Below are 21,327 nucleotides of genomic sequence, written 5' to 3' on the forward strand. Positions count from 1 at the left end.
AATTTGTCATAAAAAAAATCTCTTGAGCCCAGTAATCTTTCAAAGGTTTCTTTGTGAGGTCACTGTCTCAGGAACTCAGTTTTATATGTGTCCTGTATGGGGACTCTTCATAGAAGCTGAGGTAATAAAACAATAAACTGCAATGGCCATATCAGTACAGACCTTTTAGGGACACTTCATTAATATTCTTGGAAAACACATAAGTGCCCAAATCCAAATTATAGTCTCAAATCCGAAACAGTTCCTAGCATAAATGATAACCCAGGAAAACATATTCTTGGTAAAGAACAGAGCCATTTCACGTGTTGCTTTCACGGCAGTGTAAGTCTAGCTGGAGTGATGATGAAAACTGTGGAAAACTCCCAGGAACAGTGTGACTTACAGAAACAGAGCAGGCAGGAGGATGGGGGAGAAACACAGCATCAGCGGGATAGTCCTGTACTTCAAAGGAATTGTAATTCCTCAGTTGTTCCTACTTCCATCCTTGGTGTGACCACTTGTGTGAAATTTCACTGTTAATTCACTGAAGTAGTTAAATCACATGCGTGCCTACTGTTGTATAAACATTGCACATTTAAAATAATCTGACAATAACCCTCTTCCAGCCACATAAAAATACATCCAGTGAAAAATATTTTAGATAATTTCTCCACAAAATCCCCAGAAATTGTGCACGAACAAACATATTTGTATTAATAATTAAATAATCTCTATTCAAGATAGCCCTCAAAAAAAGGAAATCATTTTTTACAGGGTAAGTTTCATGTGATTTCATGTTATGGGATTTTATTGTGTTGTTGTTTTATTTTAATGCCAAACAATAGTGGTTATTTCGAAATGAAATAGCTACATTATAGGCAACCCCTATTAACTGGGAAGACTTTACTTTTTAATAGTTTGAATTGAAATACGTTCTATTTCCTAGATAAATCATGCATTTGTGTCTATGCGTTTGTGCGTGCATTACTGAGCCTTGATTTTTCAAAGTGAACTAAATATGAGATCGGTGTGTCCAAGCAATTAGCCTGAACCACCAAACACCACTTCCTCCATGCACACCCACAATGTTCCTTATCAGATAAATCACTAGGGAAATTGCATTGACTCTTCTGACCACCAGGAAAATGCTGGCTTCATCCAGTTCCGGGCTCCGTTCCCCCCTTCCCTGAAAAGGCAACTAGTCATGAGGAACAAAACTGACTCAAATGCATTTTCTTAGTGAGGAGAAAAAAAAGACTATCAAACGGAGATCCGCTACTTTTGCTTTCTCAAGGTCTTCTTTTTGTTCTCTCAGACTGGAGAAAATAACTTCTAGGTACCGGTGTACAGAATTTGAGTGTCACAAAGCCCAGCAAACCCATTAGCCCAGGCTTTGTGGTGAAGTGCATCTCTCTCCCTTCCCGTAAATGACCTCTTCCTCTATCCATCCTCACTCGGCGTAAGCTTGGACTCGGAGAGAAGGACTTCGCCACAAGATGGCACTGACCTGCAGACAAAGGAAATCGCAGTGGCACTGACTTTTTAAACAGGCTTGTGAAAGCGCCTTCCTCGAGTCAAGGACTAGAGGGGTGAGAGCTCGGTGCATACGGGTCTGGCAGCGTAGCGGCTTATGTTTAACTGCTTTTCTTTCCGGAACTCCTAGGCAACGCACCTCCGAGGTGTGCATCCGAGGTGCGGTGTTGGGAGGAGGCAGTGGGGAAAACCTTGGGTGATCCTCGTGGGGTGCCATCACATGATCCAGGATGAGGTGGAGTTCGGCTTGAAGGGGGCGTCTCTTCCTAGCTTCCTCAATCTTTACGGTTTGAGCAGGAGAATTACCAAAGGAGCTTTCCTCTCTCCGGTGACACTTCTCGCTTCTACACGGGCGAACAGACGGATTCTCCACAAGGTAAGTTTCAAGTCGGTGTTTTAAGGGACTTTTGAGAAATCTCTTATTTATGGGGTGAGGTATCAGAGGAATAATACGGGTGTCTGCCCGGGTTCTGAGAACTGAGCGGATCGTGGAGTCAGTCTTTCTCTTTGGCTTCCAGTGGGAGCAGGTGGCAGGATGTTCTAGATTGTGGGACAGGTCTGGGACATTATGGATGTGAGACCTCAGAGGGAGAGGGTACCACTTCTAGAGTTTGCGCATCCCGGTGTCCTGTGATTGGGGGCTGCCCCCACTCCCGCCCATTCCTTTAGAACGCCCGGGAATTGCCCGGGTTGGTCTTCCCTGCACCCAAGTAGTCTTCCTCATTTTTCTGTAGCAGCCTGGAGCCTCTGCCCTGATGGAGATCCAGGAGTTTTCCTAGATAACCTGATGGGATGCACTGGGCAGGGGTGGGGGTGCCAGCCTTCTGAATCCTGGAACATTTGTCCTTCTTTCCACCACGTGGGGAAAGGTGGGCTGCCCCGGGCACTAGACCCCGGAGTGAGAGTGCCCCTGCCCCAATCCCCTGTGCCTGCCCTTTCAAGGCTGTCATTCCCCTTGCAAGACTTGAAGCTTGTCTTCCTATTTCGGAGTTTTAACCACCCAACTCCTTTTAGGAAGGTAATCATGCTGGGTACAGGTTAGGATGGACTAGAAACAGTCGATTTAGCAGGATATCCTGCTGCTCCCCAGGTAGATTGAAGAGATGCTAACGTTTGAAAGACCCACGTTGGGCAAATGAGAGACAGACTGACCTCTTATTTTCTACTCTGATAGTCACTTATTTGGGTATAAGTACCCTGATAGATCTCTCTCTCTCTCTCTCCTTCTCTCCTTCTCTCTCTCTCTCTCTCTCTCTCTCTCTCTCTCTCTCTCTCTCTCTCTCTCTCTGTGTGTGTGTGTGTGTGTGTGTGTGTGTGTGTGTGTGTGTGTAAGGGGAGATTAGGAAAGAAGGCAATCAAGAAGATTCATACAGTTGTACAATACAGAAAAGAGTGGTGAAACAGGAGTTTTGACTAAATCTACCTGATTTCCCTCTGGTAACTTCTAGAGCATGAAAACCTAGAGAGTGGGGAGAAGGAGTGGAGACAAGGTGTTTCTCCAACTTCACTGTTTTTCTTTCCTCCCTCCCTCCCTCCCTTCCTCCCTCCCATTCTCCCTCCATCCCTTCCTTTTTTCCTTCTTTATTGGCCTGCTCTGTGATTTGCCAGGCCCAGCTGGGTCTTCCAAGGAACATACCTACAGGTGACACAGCAGGAGGAGGTTGGGGCTCCTCTGTCAGTGCTGACTGACAGTAGTAGCTTTAGCTGTCAGTGCTGGGTGGGCTCCGGAGTGAAGCAACACACACACACACACACACACACACACACACACACATACACACACGGGACAAAAAGGGGGGTGGGGGAAAGAGGCTTCTTCTGCAGAAAGTCCAATTCCTTATCCATCCCAAAGACTGGCTGTTCTTTCTGTCTCCCATTTACTAGTGATTCCATGTAATTGTTTTAAGGCAGCTGTCTGGTGAACAAGCCCTTCCCCCATTCCCCGGAAGAAGCAGGGAATTATGTAAGTCATTTAGATAAGCTAGGAGTAACTTCAACTGTGTATAGCAAGGCTGATCTTTTCCCCCCAAAATAAGTGAGGGAATCTGAAGAAAAAGAGCACAGTAGATTAGCCCAAAGAGCTATCTTTCGTGGTAGAAACAGCTCTGTAAACAGCAAGGAAGGAAAGGCCAGCATTCCTACAAGAAAGAAGGAAAAAGAACTGTTCTGGAAGAATGGGAGAGGAGATTAATTTGCCAACTGCATGTAATGTCTCTGAACGGACATGACATCTGTACTGAGACACAGCCTTTAATTCCTGCAGTGCATGGAGTCGTAAGACACACCCTGGAAGAGTAAATAAAAGCCATCTCAGCGGTGGCACTTCCCTGACTGTTATTCTCTCAGAATTATACCAAGGTGCACAAAATATACTTTGTATCTACCACAAAACTGTTTCCCACAACTGGAATGAGTTCTGCTTCCATACTTAACAAAAGAAATGAACTATTCATTGTCTGTGTAGAGAAGTTAGCTTCTACTTGGTGGGAAACTATTCCCATAGGACCTGTCTATCAGATGGAATCGCACAGGTATCGGAATAGAGTTGCAGTATGTTTACTTCGACTCATTTGTAAGAGATCCGTCTTTACAGCCTATTGAGTGGAAATGACATATCAGTTTTGTGAATTCCTATAGTTGTTAAAATAGGTCTCATATGAAATTTTTCTTTTCTTCCTCTCCAGTGGGAACATGTTGCCCTATGCCCCACGTCCCTCTCCCTGGATCATTGCAAAAGTTGACCTTGCTTCTCTGTCCTTTCTTAAATGTGGTACAAGCAGCAGGTAGACTCATGATGTTTTTTTAATTTTTGCATTTATTTATTTAGTGATGGGGGTGGGCTAAGTGCTATGTTGTGTCTTCCATTAGATGACCACTTGCAGGAAGCAGCTCTCTCCATGCAACACATGGGGAGTGGAGATCAAACACAAGTCATTAGGCTTGGCAGTAAATGAACCATTGAATCCTCATACCGGCTCCTAAATCAAAGTCACATGCCTTGATGTGTTTTACCAAAGGTTCCTCTTGTCTGACGGTGAAAGGTAAAGACTACCTACCCCATAAACCCTGCTGGCAGCCTCATCTCATTTAATCTTCCCAGTGAGCTCCTTCTGGTCCAACTGCATTTCTCCTGCCTCTTCTTAGCACAGCAGGTGTGTTTCAGCCCTAGAAATTTTATATTTGTTTTTCCCACCAAGGATGCCAGCCCTGAGATGCCCACACGGCTTTCTAGTTCAGCACTCCTTGGTCTTTGCTGTCTTCTTGGGTACCCAGGTGCCTTTACTAATCAGCCAGGATTAAGTTGCAATCCCCATCAATCCCAGACCCCTTTCGGCTATCGCACTAGACCTTTTGACTAATTTATTTTTGCCTTGCCCTTCTTTGCCCATAAGGCTAGAAACTCAAAGAAAAAGGTCACTGCTGCCTCCACTAAAAGTATGCCTGATAAGAAACAGGTGTCGAGCAAATACTTGTTGGATGAAGTTTTGATAGTACCAACCTTAATAAGACATATTGGAATCAACAGAGGCTGATAAGACTAGCGAATAAAATTGGTTTGAATGAAGGGGGAATGTGAGTTGCTGTTGAGATATAACACCCCCCAAAAGAATGGCAGGTGTGAAAATTCAGGAGTATAGTTGTAGGCTGGGATAGATCAGTTTTCTTTGGACAGAACAGTCATACCGGACCTATGTAAGAGTGGAAGCCAGAGCCTAGAGCATCTTGAAGTTCCAGGGTGAGGCACAGCAATGGTCCATGTTTCCTATGCCTCACACAAGAATCTACATCCACTCGGTGGAGCTCAGTGGTAGGACCCCAAGAGAAGCCACCGGCAACATGAATACACTTTGCTACTCTGCTATTGCTATTTTACCTAACAACAAGCTGTCTTTAACTAGTAGCCTCAAAAGGACATATGGCATGGTTTGCCTGAGTTATTTAAGAAAGTTGGAGCTTTCCAAGCTGTAAAGTCATTACCCACTCCTTCAAGGCTTTCTTTCCCACCCTACATGACATAAATTAATAACACTCTCTGGGCTTTAGAATTCCTGAGGGGAAAACAATGCATTATCCCAGAAGTCATCTCAGATGGGAACATAGAAGAGAGAGTTAGAGACTAATAATGTCCACACCCGAAGTCTGTTCTAGTTAGGATTTTTATTGCTCTGATGAAACATCATGACCAACGCAAGTTGGGGAGGAAAGGATTTATATGGCTTAAGCTTCCAAATCATTCTTCATTAAGAATGATTTAAGAAGGACATCAAAATGGGAACTCAAGCAGGGCAGGGACCTGGAGGCAGGAGATGATGCAGAGGCCACAGAGGGGTACAGCTTACTAGCTTGCTCCCTGTGGCTTGCTCAGCCTGCCCTTTTATAAAACCCAGGACCACTAGCTTATGAATGGCGCCCCTCACAATGGACTGGGCCCTCTCACATCAATCACTAAATAAGGAAATGCTCTACAGGCTTGCCTACAGCCTAATGTTATGGAGGCATTTTCTCCAGGGCAGTTCCATCCATTCCTATGACTCTAGCTCGTGTCAAGTTGATATAAAACTAGCCAGCACAAAGTCATTCCATCCCCACACTTCAATGCTGTAGTCTGATTTTATGATAGTGACCCTTAGCTTTATCCTCCAGTCTCATCCAGTTAAATTATGACTTCACAATAGAAAGGACGTCATGTTCTAGAAAGCATCAGTGCCTAAAGAAAGGTTTATGAGAGTTGTCACTTAAAATGTGGGTGCATTTCTGCACACTAAATTCCTCATTTTCCTTTCAATAGAAGTAAATCCACACAATCTTAGGTATTGTTCTAAGAGAGACAGACTGAGAATGGAGCCTCTTAACAGGGGCACAATGCTAGGTAATTAGTACCAGAGATCCTGTCCATGCATTTCCCTATCAAGGGGAGAGGGATCAGAGCTTTCTCTTTTCACTCTCTGTAGGAGCTTCTGGTCTCTGTGAAGTCGCTATAATTTGTCAGTAAGACAAGTGTGTTTATACTACACAGTGGGGTGAAAAGTTAAGATTACAAAGAACATCACACCCCTGCTCTGGACACTCACATAGCTGGGTGAGGAGAGGGGATATTTCTTTAGATATGGTGATAGAAATCCTTTAAAATGTTCTGACATGATAATCAAAATCATAACGTCTTAAAGTTAGAATCTCCCACACAATGGAAAACCTTCAGGTAGACCCTCATGAGGCAGTCAGCCCTTTCATGTACAAAACTCTTGCTTCTTTGGCAAGCAATTTCTTCCATTTGATTCAGCTTTTGTTCCTTATGGAGAAATCTTTTTTTCCCTTAAATAATGTACACCTTTTGTGTACATTACGGTCCTACTTATGATTTCATTAGACATACAACTAAACTTGCTTGCACATACTCTATAGACTACCCATTAAAGCATGAGAAGACAACTCTATAGTCTGAAGAATTTTCTGCATTAAACATTATACGGTTTTGCAAAAGTCATCCTTTATATGACCACGTTTCTTGGCGCTCCACTGTGCAGATCGTCTCCTTGTGAAGACTTTTGTTAACCTATCTTTCAAAGCAGTACCATGTACGGTTAGCTGTCACCACAGCCTGATATCTGCACTCAGGCTTCCATTACACCTTCTTCGGCTTGGTTTGGCGTTGTTAAAGGTTTCTGTGTGTGCATCATGTTGTTTCCTGTACATTCCCATTTCTGCGATGCCTGAGAATCTGTTGTTGGCACCATTTGTCTAACACTTAGGAGGCGGGATGATTACAAACATGTTACTGATGTGTAGACCCCACAAAGTCATCATGTAAACAAGTCCAGTAAATAGCATTTCTGGGGAACTGGGGGATGTAGCTAAGTTGGTAGAGTGCTTGCCTATTATGCTTGAATCCCTGGGTTCAGTCTTTAACTCTTCCATAATATCAAACGCGCCTGTGATCCCATCACTCAGAAGGTGGGGACAGAAAGATCAGAAATCTAAGATCATCCTCTACTAAAAAGTGAGTTCAAGGCGAGCCTGGGCTACATGAGAGAGACCCTGTCTCAAAAACATTATGGTTGAACTTTAAATATTTTAAGTGTATGCAGTACACTTATGTGTATGTGTATGTGGTGGCACATACCTTTCATCCCAGCACCCTTTAGGCAGAGGCAGGCCGATCTCTATGAGTTCAAAGTCAGCCTGGTCTACAAAGTGAGTTCCAGAACAGCCAGTACTGTTACACTAAGAAACCCTGTCTTAAAAAAAAATGTTAGCACTGCTTGTGAGAATTTTTTAAAGATTATAATTTTATAAAAGATTATAATTTGTTTATTTACTTTTGTGCCTTAATTTTAGAATTCTGTGAGACAGAATTCATTTTGACTGTCCTTAATAACAGCTGGCCTTGATTTGGTTGACAGAGTATTCAGTTCAAGGGAGTGAAGAATTGAGAAGCATTTTGGTGAATAGATTCCAATGTATGGAATAAGAATAACCTGAAGATTTGACCTACAAAGATTTGACATACAATCCATTTGTCTAATCAACAGCAGCAAAACCTGAACAATGAATTCAACACTGTTCTCCCGAGTAGAAAATGGCTCTTTTCACTACAACAGCTCAGAGAATTCTCCTCTCCTGGCTTTTGAAGACGATGATTGCCACCTGCCCTTGGCTGTGATATTTGCTTTGGCTCTGGCTTATGGAGCTGTGATTATCCTTGGGGTCTCTGGGAACTTGGCATTGATCATAATCATCCTGAAACAGAAGGAGATGAGAAATGTCACCAACATCCTGATTGTGAACCTTTCCTTCTCAGACTTGCTGGTGGCCATCATGGGTCTCCCCTTCACTTTCGTGTACACGCTCATGGACCACTGGGTCTTCGGGGAGGCCATGTGCAAACTGAATCCTTTCGTCCAGTGCGTCTCCATCACGGTGTCCATTTTCTCCCTGGTTCTCATTGCTGTGGAGCGGCATCAGTTGATCATCAACCCAAGAGGGTGGAGACCAAGCAACAGACACGCTTACATAGGCATTGCTGTCATTTGGGTCCTCGCCGTGGCTTCTTCTCTGCCCTTTCTGATCTATCAAGTTCTGACTGATGAGCCCTTCCAAAATGTGACACTCGCCGCCTTCAAGGACAAGTATGTGTGCTTTGACAAGTTCCCATCAGACTCTCACAGGCTGTCTTACACGACCCTCCTTCTGGTGCTGCAGTATTTTGGCCCACTCTGCTTCATATTTATATGCTACTTCAAGGTAAGAAAGCCATTCTCCCCTCCCCCATTGCTTCCTTTCTTCCCTTCTCTGGGTAGACTTTCCCTTGAGGTGGATACTCTGCCTGACTCACCCTGTCTTCCTCCATAGATTTATATTCGCTTGAAAAGGAGGAACAACATGATGGACAAGATGAGGGACAGCAAGTACAGGTCCAGCGAGACCAAACGCATCAACGTCATGCTTCTTTCCATTGTCGTTGCCTTCGCAGTCTGCTGGCTGCCCCTGACCATCTTCAACACTGTGTTCGACTGGAACCACCAGATCATTGCTACCTGCAACCACAACCTGCTCTTCCTGCTCTGCCACCTCACAGCCATGATCTCCACCTGTGTCAACCCTATCTTTTATGGATTCCTGAACAAAAATTTCCAGAGGGACCTGCAGTTCTTCTTCAACTTCTGCGATTTCCGGTCTCGAGATGATGACTATGAGACCATAGCCATGTCTACCATGCATACAGATGTGTCTAAGACTTCTTTGAAGCAGGCAAGTCCGGTTGCATTTAAAAAAATCAATATGGATGACAATGAAAAAATCTGAAGCTGCTTGCAACATATGGTCCCAGACTACATTGGTGGAAAAGCAAGCACAACCTGCCGCAAGCTTTCATTACCTGTGCTCCCAGGGAATGGGGCAAAGTGGCTTTGGAAAGTCCAGGACATTCTGTGTTGCATTTGATTGCTTTTTATTATGGTTGCCATGATTACTTGGGATCAACATAAGTGGACTTTGTAATCTTCTGGCAACAGTTTTGACTAGGCTTCTTTGGTATGTGCTGTGTGTTGTATTTGCATCTGTCTGTCTCTCTGTGAGCATGTATGTGAAATTATGCATATGATATAAAGATTCCTATATTGTATTTATTGGAGTGAATTTCTCAGAAATATTATCATGAGCTCACTTCAAAAGCTGTAGCCACCTGATGTGCTCAAGATTTGGGGCTTTCAAGATTAGATGAGATTTCCAGGACACCGGGCTACCTTTGTTTCATGCTGGCATCATTTCAGCCTGTTACGAGGGTGACAGTATACAATAGTCACCTTTCAGAGTGTGCCAGAGCCAATAGAGAGTCTGATGCCATTGCTCTCTTTCTCGAGAGGACTGGATTTGTCACTCCTAATTGAGCATCACGTAAGATAAAGATATGTAAAGAACACATGCTCAGCTGTGACTATCACTGGGAATTAGGCAACCCATATGAATGAAGTGACAAAGCAGTTGCCTGATTTCTGACAACCATAGCATTTCAGGGTAATTAGTTTAATAAGCAAATTAGTCTTGCGGCAGATAGTTAAACTGTATCCACAGGACTTGATAGTGGAAAGGTTTTGCCTCATTTAAGATCGTGCAGCACTGTCAAGATCTCTGGCACAAACATGTGACTCCAAGTGCATTTCCAGCTCACCCTGCATAGAAACAGAAGATGCATTTTCCATGCAGCAGTGCCTACACAGGAACCAGTATTTCACCTGCACTGTTTATCCTTCACAGCAGAGGACACGCGGACAATGATAAAAGAATGTTCACCTCAGCTAGCAGGTATCCATACCTAACTTTCACACAGCCAACCTGTCCTAGCTTGTATAAACTGTGTGACATGTGAAGTTTTATAATCATGTACTATTATACTGTAGAGTGCCAAGTCGTACTAACACATTTACTTTCACGTGTCTGGTAATCATGATTTAGCCTCAGAAAAGATATTTTGAAGAACGGTTTCCATGTATTATAGAAAATGTTGAGTGTGTTTGATGTTCTGTATTAAAATCATTTGGGCATTTTCAGAGGAGTCTGTCTTGTGTTTCTCTTGAGACACCCTGTCTTCCTATCCATGGCTTCCCTTCCACGATGCAGTATCTCCACCGTACCCAGTATCCATTTGCTGGTGGGACCGTCTGCTCTGTAATCACCGAAGGCTAACTTGCTTTACTTTTCTGGATTTGAAAGATTCCTAAAGGCAAAGACTACATAATAATGATGGCCCACGGTACATTTAACACAGTGACAAGTAATTAAGGTGTTATTTTAAATGTATTTCAGTGGCTGAAAAGATAGCTCAGTAGGTGAAGAGCTAGCTGTGTTGTCGGGAGTCCAATCCTGTGTCCCATGTATGTGAATTGTTGGGTGGGTGGGGTCCCAGTGCTTCAGGAAGGAGAAGATCAAGGATCCTTGAGACAAGCTGCACAGACCCAGCCAGCTCTGGGGTCAGCAAAGTGGAAAGCATCTGGGAGGCACACGCAGCATCAGTCTCTGGCCTACATGTATATAGGCCACACCCAGCACAAAATCACATCCACACACTCATAAACACACACATGCATACCACACATATGCAAATATCTGCATGCATATACATATTTATATATAATTTCTAAAACAAGCTAATGAATGCAGGCAAAATATCTCAGTATCCATTGTGTCGCACAGATTCGCATCTTGGTATTTTCTTGTATTCTCCTCCTTAGGTCCCTCTTTACCACGGGACACTTTCTCTTCTGCTGTATTAGTTTTACCCCCAAATGAAATAGCAATGACCTTTTAGATGTTAGGATCTGCCCAGGTGAGAGAGAAAATTTAAGAGCCTCCTTCTCCTCTTCCTCCTCTCCTCTTTTTCTCCTGCTTCTTCTTTTCCCTTTGGCTTTTTGAGACAGGGTTTCTTTGTATAGCTTTGACTGTCCTGGAAGTAGCTCTGTAGACCAGGCTGCCCTCAGACTCAGAGTTCTGCCTGTTTCTCCCTCCTAAGTGCTGGGATTAAAGGTATGAGCAACCACCATCTGGTTTAGAACCAGTTTTAAAGATTCATTGAAAAACATCACTTTTAAAATACCTGAAACCTGGGATTCTTACTAGTTGGCATTTTTCTGCTCCCAGAAACTAATGGGAAACTCTCTTTCTCTACTTAGGTGCCTAGAACCAAGTGTTACTGGGGAGCATTCTTAACACACAGGTGTTTCTCTGTCAGGACATTTTCTGAGATGGCCATTTCTAGGATACTTACAAGACTATAGATTCCTTAAATGCATATACATAAGCAACTGAATATCAAATTATTCTGTTTCATCCAAATATGTAGATGACTTAACAATTGAGTCAGAGCCAGCACCGATGTGTTAGATTTGAAGTAAAAATAAAGGACTATGTTAGAGGAAAACTACGGAAACATTAGACTCTTAAATTCCCAAGAAACTATTAGAATCACAGCACTATTAATAGTGCTTATATGAACTTGGATGAACTGATGATTACTAGAGTTTTCTCTAATCCAGAAAGCACTATGTCAAATCTGGAAGTCCTGAGTAACATCATTGTCATTCTACACACAAGGAAAACAAAGCACACATGGGAAGTACACGTGACACAGGAATGCAATCCACACGTGACTCACACTGATAGGCTAATTACAGACCTGTAATTGTGGTTCCAATAAAGTAATCTTGAAGGACTGTAGTATAGCTCTGTTGGTAAGGTGCTTGCCTGGCGTGCATGGAACTCTGAGCATGGTGGCATAGGACCGGAATCCCAAGGTGGAGGCAAGGAGGAGCAGAAGTTCAAGGCTGTTCTCGGCTTCATAATGAGTTTGGGAGAAGTCTTACCTTTGTGAGACCTTTTCTTGAAAAACTATATTTCTCTCATTTTCTTGAAGTTCACATTACCTGGTAATAACAACACCGAAGATGCCGAAAACGTCAGAGAAAAATGGAATAAAACAGAAGAGTGGAGAGGCGCCCACGGCAACTATATGTGTCTGTTATCGCCTTCAGAGTTTGAGAAATCTACTGTAGGATATCATTAAATTATACATCTTTATTTTATTTCCTTACTGTCGATTAGATATTCTCATCCCCTATTTGATCTCATGCATTCTTAGTGAAATATGACTGCATGATGCACACATAGTTACAATAAAAATACATATGCTCTGTGACATAAGGAAAGCACTCATCTGTTGCTGGTGCGAGTACAAACTCATGCAGCCACTATGGAAATCAGTGTGTCAGTTCCTTATGAAGACGGGACTCAATCTACTTCGAGATCAGCTATAACACTCTTGGGCATATACCCAAAGGATGCTGCACCCTACCACAGAGGCACCTGCTCAACCACATTCACTGTTGTACTAGTCATAAAAAACAGAAACTGGGAACAACAGATGAATGGATGAAGACATACCTTTACACATAAAACAAACTTTCACACAATGGACACTCACTAAGCCATTAAAAAAGTGGCATTGTGAAATTCGCAGGCAAATGGATGGAACTAGAAAAATCATCCAGAGTGAGGTAACGCAGAACCAGAAAGACTATAAGGTATTTATTTGCTTAAATGGGGATGTTAACTATGAAGCCAATGATAACCAAGCTATAATCCGTAGAACCACAGAGGATAGGAAAAGAGTAAGGGACTATAGGGAACAGATAGATCTCAGTAGGAAAGGGAAATAGAATAGCTATGGATGGAGAGGGGCTAAAATGAGAGTATCACGTGAAGTGGAGGGGAGAGTTGGTTGAGGGAGGGAATACAGGGAGACATAGCTAAAAGGAAAGGGCATTTGAGAGGTAGTATGGAAACCTAATATAGTAGAAGCTTCCTAAAATATACACAGACAGGGAATCAAAACAAAATTGCAAATAATGAGGGAGCAGAGTCTAAACTATCCATCTCTTGTCAGGAAAGGAAGCTTCCAGTATTGGGATAGGGCTCTATCTAATTGAGTTGCTGGCTAAAGGTGTCCCATGGAACACTCAACAGTCCAGTCTATTGCCTAGACAAATGGGATGTTCTCCACAAACTGACATCAAATGGCCTACTGCTGAAGATAAAACCTACACAACTCATTGAACATACAGAAGTTTAGTTTATGCCTATAAAGAGCCTTCATCCTTATGTTCTCTCAGCTACAGGAACTTACTCTTCATGGCACCAAAAGAGAAACATAAGCAGCAACCCAACTACAGCCCTTTGGTCTACAATGTTGTCCTGCCTGCCAGATACACTAGGACAATGGTAGCACAAAGCTTAGAGGAGTAACCAGTCACTATCTGATTTGACTTAAAGCCCCCTCCAGGACATGGAACCTGTCTCAATTAGGGTTTCTATTGCTGTGAAGAGACACCATGATCATTGCAACTATTACAAGGGAAAACATTTAATTGGGAAACTTACAGTTTCAGAGGTTTGGTCCATTATTATGATGGTGGAACATGGTGGTGGGCAGGCAGATATGGTTCTGGAGAAGGAGCTGAGAATTCTACATGTTTGATCCAAAGACGACAGGAAGTGGTCTGAGACCCTAGGTGTGACTTGAGCATATATGAGAACTCAAAGTCTGTCTCCATAGTGACACACTTCCTCCAGCAAGGCCACACCTACTCTAACAAAACCACACTTCTCAATAGTGCAATTTCCTATGAACGTATGTGGGTCAATTACATTCAAACACCATGGAACCCACATCTGACACTTCCTGGTGACCCAGAACCAGAGACTAGATAATCCAAGGACCTAAGATAAAACCCAAACCAAAGATTAATCTGAAAAAAAATCAAAGAAGCAAACAGCATAGTGGCAAAATGACTCCTAATGACATTCTGCTATACTCATGTTGGTCAGCCATCATCAGAGAAGCTTCTTTCTTCAGCAGATGGGAAAAAATACAGGGACCCACAGCCCTGTATTTGCAGAGAATCAGAGACCCTGGAGCACTCAGCCTTAAAACGGATGTTTCCATCAAATCTCTCCCTTCAGGGCTCAGAAAACTCTATAGAAGAGGCAGGAAGAATATAAGAGCTGGAGGTGATGGAGAACACCAAGAAAACAAAGACCTTTACATCAACATGATCAAAGGTCATATGAACTCATAGAGACTAAGGCAGCATGCACAGGGCCTGCACAGGTCTGCATCAGGCCCTCGTGTGTGTGTGTTTCCAGTTTAATATTTTCTAAGGGATTCCCGCAGGTGAGAACTAGTGGGTCTCTGATTCTTGTGCCTTCTCTTGAGCTCTTTTCTTGTTTGTCTTGTCCAACTCCATTGTGTTCACTTTTATTTTATCATATTATCATTTATCATTATCATATTTTATTTTATCATATCATTTTATTTTGTCGTGTTTGCTTATTTTACCTTAGAAGACTGTCCTTTTCTAATGGAAGATGGAAGGGATGTGAATCTGGATAGTATGGGAGATGGGTAGGAATAATGAGAGGAGAAATTGTAATCAAGATATATTATATGAGAAAAGAATCTATTTTCAATTAAAAAAAGAAAGAAGAAAATACAATTTCTTGTATGGTAAATGTGGCCGACAGATGATTAGGCTGATGTTCTCAGAACATCTGAACCCCCTTGTAACATTGCTGCAATTCAGTATGGTCATGGGCATCCTGCAGGCTTTTCTTCAGCCCAGGGTAGCTTTTGTTCAGCAAGCAAGGATTATCTACAATTAAGGTAGATTTCCAACATGGCTTAAATTCTTCTGTAGATTCTGTATTTTTTTAAACTAGGTTTCTATAACCCACCAAGCAATGCTACAGTTACATAACTAGTAAAATGAGACCTTGTTCTATTATGGTGAACTAAAACAATTTTCCAGAATCTGTTAATATAATAAGTTTTTGTTTGATATGCATATGTTAGTAGTTGAGAATATGCCACACATTGTTTGGAATGTTTATAATGTGCTGGAGCTGGAGAAGGAATAAATGACTACAATAAACACAAGTTGTGGAAAAGGTGTTTTCCTGTAAGTTGGTTCTATATCAATTCACTTTTTCTCTGAATTTGTGCATGTGTGTAATCAGATAGATAGGTGATAGATAGATGGTAGATGATAGATAGATAGATAGATAGATAGATAGATAGATAGATAGATAGATGATAGATGATAAACAGACAAACATTTGAAGTTCTTAAGTGGGTTTGCATCCTTGTTCATTTTTTATTACATATAAAGAAATCTCAAATTAACACCTATCACACAAAACACTATATAAAGTATCATTTTCCTTCTTTTACAGAAAAGGGAACTGAGACATAAGGGGTTAAGTTACTTGGCCAATGTAACTTAGTAAATTGCAGAGCAAGGATTCATATTTGAGCAGGTTAGTTTCCGAGCCTTATGACAGACTTTTAAACAGTGTTCCCTGAAAACTTGCACAGCAGGCCTGCCTCTAACTGAATTCCACCGCTTCTGCCTCCCTGCTGTCCAGTTTGAATCCACACAGATACCACCACCAAACAATGCCTTCTCTGTCATTATTGTCATAACCTCACGTGTAATTCTTCTCTTCTTCATCTTCTCAATCATCTTCTTTCTCCTTTCTTTCTTCTTCCTCCTTTTCATTTTTGTGGCAGTGGTAATTGAACCTAGAGCTTCATGCATGCTATGCAAAGGCTTCTCCCTCTAAGTTATATTGCTAGTCTTTTTGGGAAAGTTTATTTGGAGACAAGATCTCATTGAGTTACGTAGTCTGGTTTTGAACTTATTCAGCAGTGTATAAATTCAGCCTTGAATTTATAATTTTCTTGCCTTGACCTCCCAGATAGCTAGGATTATAGACCTGTGCCACTAGGCTCAGCTCTTCAACAATCTTGAATGATCTCAGACACATTTTTAAACATTTTCACAGCTAACCTTTGGTATCCGAGACCAACTCCTAGCCATGATCATTTAGGTACAGCTACAGAATTGAGGCATGAATCTAGTTCACACAAGGATGTTATTATAAATCTGTTCTCCCATTTCTTTTCTCGTTTCCTCAGCTCTTGTGGCTGATAAAATACATAATCTTCCTAGCTTCCTAGCCAATGCTTTAATAATCTTCTGGGAGCATTTTCTCAGTGTGTCTCTGAATCTTTGAAACTTAATTAGTTCAAGCTTCTTCTTTGTGTGTGTAGGAGGTGGGGATGGGAGTAGAGTATTATCCTAGAAAGACCCATATTCTGGTCCAAAAACTTGGGAATCAGCATCTTTGAGAGCAGGACAGGAATAGATGCCCAACAGATTCTAGAATCCTGACTCTTATCTAGGAGAGAAAGGGAAAGGTTATCAGTTAAAACTGGTGACTAAGGATAAATAATATTTAACTCAAGGCAAACAACAACAACAAAACTAAAATAACAATAGTAGAACTCTGAAGCACTGTATCTGCTAAAACTGTAAACTTTGCACTAAGCATCCTTACAGCCATTGTCTGTATTTCCTTTTTTTAAAAATATTGTATGTGTTTGAGTGTTTTGCTTGCATGTATGTTTATGTACCATATGTGTGAAGTACCAGAAATATAAGCATTGCAGCTCAAATGGAAAGGTATGCTGGCAGTTGGGAACCAAGGAATACCACAAAGACACTGTAAGCATAGCACTTTACAGCTCTGCTACAGAGAAAAAAATCCCCAATGCAAATGCAACCACTCTGTTCAGACAGGGGAGAGTTTCCCCAGAAAACCTGTTACAGCTCTGCTCTAGTCTGCTCTGGAGAAGAGTTACAGCTCTGCTCTAGTCTGCTCTGGAGAAGAGTTACAGCTCTGCTCTAGTCTGCTCTGGAGAAGAGTTACAGCTCTGCTCCACTAGAGAACCCCAGCAAAAGTGTTACAGCTCTGCTCTAGTCTGTTTGTGTTACAGATCAGCTCCACTAGAGGAATCCCAGCAAAAGTGTTACTTTTGTGCTTTAGTCTCTCTGGAGAAGAGTTACAGCTCTGTTCTAGTCTGCTCTGGAGAAGTTACAGCTCTGCTCTAGTCTCTCTGGAGAAGCGTTACAGCTCTGCTCTAGTCTGCTCTGGAGAAGCGTTACAGCTCTGCTCTAGTCTGCTCTGGAGAAGTTACAGCTCTGCTCTAGTCTCTCTGGAGAAGCGTTACAGCTCTGCTCTAGTCTGCTCTGGAGAAGAGTTACGGCTTTGCTCTAGTCTGCTCTGGAGAAGAGTTACAGCTCTGCTCCACTAGGGGAAGTTTCCCCAGCAAAAGTGTTACAGCTCTGCTTTGTTCCAGAGAAACGTCACACTGCACAACAAACTTCACTCAAGAGATTTATTAGGAAGACAGAATCCAGGAAGGTGCCTGCCTGTAGTGTAAAAGGCAGCAGCAAACTGAACAGAGTACAGAGCTTATATAGGGGCTGGGGGGGTGGGGTACAGAACTTTCCAGGATGGCTTGGGATTGGTGGATTTTGTTGCCTAATTCTGGTGGTAATGGTGGAATTTTGCATCCTGACTCTGGGGCAAGCTCAGGGACTTGTAGGATTTCAAGGCTTGGTCCTTGGGTGAACTCAGGGAGGGGTATTTTTTTTCTTGGGTTCTGATCTTGGGTTTAGGTAGAGGCAGGTTGTTTTTTTCCTTGGTCCTCTTTACCCTACAAGAGAGTGACTAATCCCCTGGAATGAGCTTTATAGAGGTCTGTGAGCCATTGTGAGGGTACTGGGAATCAAATTCAAGTACTCTGGAAGAGTAGCTAGTAAGCTGTGATTCCACTATTGTCCAAATTTTCCAACATGTTGTTACATATCTGGTCTGTCAAGAATATGGTGGCCTTAATTCCCCTTTGCTTTGTAATTAGTTATAAAAATTGTGAAGAATTCAGACTTATGGATGTCTTTACTATTTCATTATTGGGAATAATTAATATACTACAGAATTTTCATTTTGAAATCATGTAATTCAGAGACTTGTAGGTCATTCATATTATCCTACAGCCATATTTGTCAAGTTCCAGCATGTTTTCATCATTCTAAAAAGAAACCTGAATTACTTAGGCTGCTTAGAAAGACATTCCAACTTTTTTCCAATAAGCAAAGAAACTGGACAAATGGAGAAATCAAGAACTCTTCTTAATTTCAGAGAACTTTCCACATGCTGTAGGAAAGACAACCAACACAGAGACTCAACAATGCAAGGAAAGCTAGATGGAAAATACCAGCGAGCCAGTGCCTTGTAGGAAAACCCTGGCCGTGGTCCGAAAACAGACTTGCAAGGCACAGTGAGGGACCCCACTGCTATGAGTTTTGTCTGCAGAAGCTGGAGCAGTCTCACAGTAACTGACAGGAAAATCCATGTGTGACAAGGGCCAGGAAAAGGAGGTAGCTATAAACAGAATACCAGAACATCCCATTCTTAAAAGAAATGGTTAATACAGAAAGTCATATCAGACCAAAGTCCAAGGATAAAAGACTGATGGGCATTCAGCCTTAAATAGAGCATTATATCTACCACCATCCCAAAGCACAGTGACATCACAAAAGAAAGGACAGTAAGAATTTCAGAGCTGAAAGATGACAGTGTCATGGAAAACACATGGCATTGCCATTATAACCATGAACACAGCAGCCGCAGCAGCAGCTCCTATTCCCTCACGCAATCTTTTCCCTGTCCCTCTTCTTTGTCCTCAGTTTCCCCTTTGTAGTCATGGAGACTGGCCCTAGAGCCTCATGTATGCTAAGCACAATGCTTGCACAAGATTGAGAACAAGACTGGGAACATAAGAGTTGTTGATGAGACCTCATCCTTCCTGGGGAACTAACGATTGTTCCTGGAGGAGGGTGTGTTGTTTTCTCTAACACTGGAAGACTAGGTGGGATGAAATGATTCAGAGGAGAAGAAAGCGGACAAGCAGAGGGTAATGGGGTAAATTTCAATGCATTTAACTGTCAAAAAGAAACTGTTTCACCAGAGTGCAAATCCATTAGACAAACCATGTGGCCCAGTGTCAGCTACTCCTTATCACCCTGGCCCACCTGAGAAAAGGACAGGTAAGAAGTATTTGTGAATTTCATAGTCCAATCAAATTTTGGAACTAAAGAATATTTGCACACACCTCACACATCACCACAGTATCATTCAACATTCATTGATAGCCCTTTTCTTTACAAAGTGCCTCACATGGACAAATGGCAAGTCACAGTTATCAGAAGGAGGCTCGGGTAAGGCGTGGATGCTGGAATTATCACGCCAGAGTGGAGCATCCTAAAAGCTCTGTCTGATGGAGTAAGCAGGATGCTGTGCGGCTGAGGATGCAAACAGAATAGTATGACAACAGCAACCGACCACAGAGAGTAAAATCACTGTAAAAATCAGTGCACAGCAACTTCCCTGGGATCTCTAAAGAGATGTGAATGAGTGAACAATCTCTCAGCTTGATGATCTGTCAGATGAGAGGAACATCTACAACAGCAAAGCAGAAAGAAAAAAGTAAGAACTTAGTATCTAAGAACTGTAAAACAATTGCAAAAGACCTCATGAAAGCAGAATGAGAAAAGCAGGAGAGAAGAAAAGAACACTGTTATCCATATTGATAATCTCATAAATTCCATGTTCCTACTGAAAATAGTATTTTTGTGTATGATCCACTATATTTCATTCATCCATTTTTATATTGCTGGACAACTGGGGGTGGGCAATTTGAATGTCCATGTATTTTTATATGTGAATGTATGTTATTCTTCCTCTTTTATGTGTTCCAAAGAGTGGAATTGCAGGTCATCAGATATTCCATGTTTAAATTTATAAAAACCTGCCAGTTGGTTTCCCAAAGCAGTTCCGTATCTCACACTCCTACCAGCAGTGAATGGAGGCTCCAGCTTCTCATGTGTTTGTCCCTGATGGTGCTCATTCGGGCAGACACGAAGGGCCACCTCACTGTAACTTTGATTGGGCATTTCCCTGTTTACTATGTCATTGTATAGCTTTCCAGACATCAAGTGAACTTTTTATCTTTTTGGAGAAGTTTGTATTCAAATCCCATGCCCACTTTTAAACAAGGTGATTTCTCTTTTTAAATTTTAGATGAAGAAATTCCCTAGATAGTCCAAATACTAGTTTCTTGTTAGACATATTCTTTGCAAATATCCCTCTCATTCTGTGGGTGGTCCTTTGTAATTTACTTCATAAATATGCTTCTAGGAGGAAAGGACATGAGAGGAATTTGAATTATGCAAATTTAGCTTCATTTTTATAATGATTCCTAAAGAGGAGAAAAAGATTAGAAAGGCAGCAGAAGAAATATTTGAGCAAGTCCAATGTTCCTCAAGCTTTACATAATATTACTACCCTGGTCCTTAAAATCTGCAAAGTCACTTTTTTAAAAAAAATCTTTATTTAATCGTTATCTGCAAAATCACTTTTTTAAAAAAAATCTTTATTGCAGACCTGTAAGAGGAGGCTTGGACAAATTCTCCAGCACTCAAACTCACTGAGTTCAAGAAGTGCAAAGCCAAGATCAGGTGCTTCTATCTGTCTATGAGGCTTGCCAGCTCTAACCTATCAAATTTCCTCCCTCATTTTCTAAGCATTCCTAAACTCGCTCAGAATAAAATTACTCCAATGATGGCTAGCAGTCTTTAATGGGCAAATTCTGTGCTTTGCTTCGTCTTCCTCCGGAAGAGCCGCTGTGTCGTGATTCATATGAATTTGCTGGGTTGGCATTCCGTATCCCCTGGAGACGGAGTACCACAGTCACACACTCGTGTTCCTAGCACACTTTCCATCTGCATCTTACATTCCTACGAGACGCAAAAGAGAAGCATTTGCTGAGGGAAATTGTCTCTTGGGAACATTGTAATAAAC

At 42.0% G+C, this 21,327-nt stretch overlaps 1 protein-coding gene across 3 annotated transcripts; it reads left to right on the forward strand.

The window, feature by feature from the left end:
* The first annotated feature begins 1,275 nt into the window (after nt 1–1,275).
* On the forward strand, nt 1,276–10,560 carry Npy1r (neuropeptide Y receptor Y1). 3 transcript variants are annotated; one of them, XM_075986896.1, is made up of 4 exons: nt 1,592–1,888; nt 4,197–4,295; nt 7,914–8,754; nt 8,863–10,560. In XM_075986896.1, exons 3-4 carry the CDS (start codon nt 8,059–8,061, stop codon nt 9,313–9,315), a joined length of 1,149 nt encoding a protein of 382 aa, XP_075843011.1. In that variant the 5' UTR covers nt 1,592–1,888; nt 4,197–4,295; nt 7,914–8,058; the 3' UTR covers nt 9,316–10,560. The 3 variants fall into 3 exon arrangements, with proteins under 3 accessions (XP_075843010.1, XP_075843012.1, XP_075843011.1); XM_075986895.1 differs by lacking the exon at nt 4,197–4,295 and having other exon boundaries at nt 1,276–1,888; XM_075986897.1 differs by lacking the exon at nt 4,197–4,295 and having other exon boundaries at nt 1,453–1,888; nt 8,043–8,754.
* Nucleotides 10,561–21,327: the final 10,767 nt, after the last annotated feature.

The sequence above is a fragment of the Microtus pennsylvanicus genome, chromosome 9, assembly GCF_037038515.1.
Source record: "Microtus pennsylvanicus isolate mMicPen1 chromosome 9, mMicPen1.hap1, whole genome shotgun sequence".
Taxonomy (NCBI): Eukaryota; Metazoa; Chordata; class Mammalia; order Rodentia; family Cricetidae; genus Microtus; species Microtus pennsylvanicus.

What these genes read in the sequence shown, in the direction of transcription:
- Npy1r (XM_075986895.1), top strand. Translation starts at nt 8,059, where the DNA reads ATGAATTCAACACTGTTCTCCCGAGTAGAAAATGGCTCTTTTCACTAC. An exon ending in TATTTATATGCTACTTCAAG is followed by an intron (nt 8,755 to 8,862) that starts GTAAGAAAGCCA and finishes CTTCCTCCATAG; the next exon opens with ATTTATATTCGCTTGAAAAG.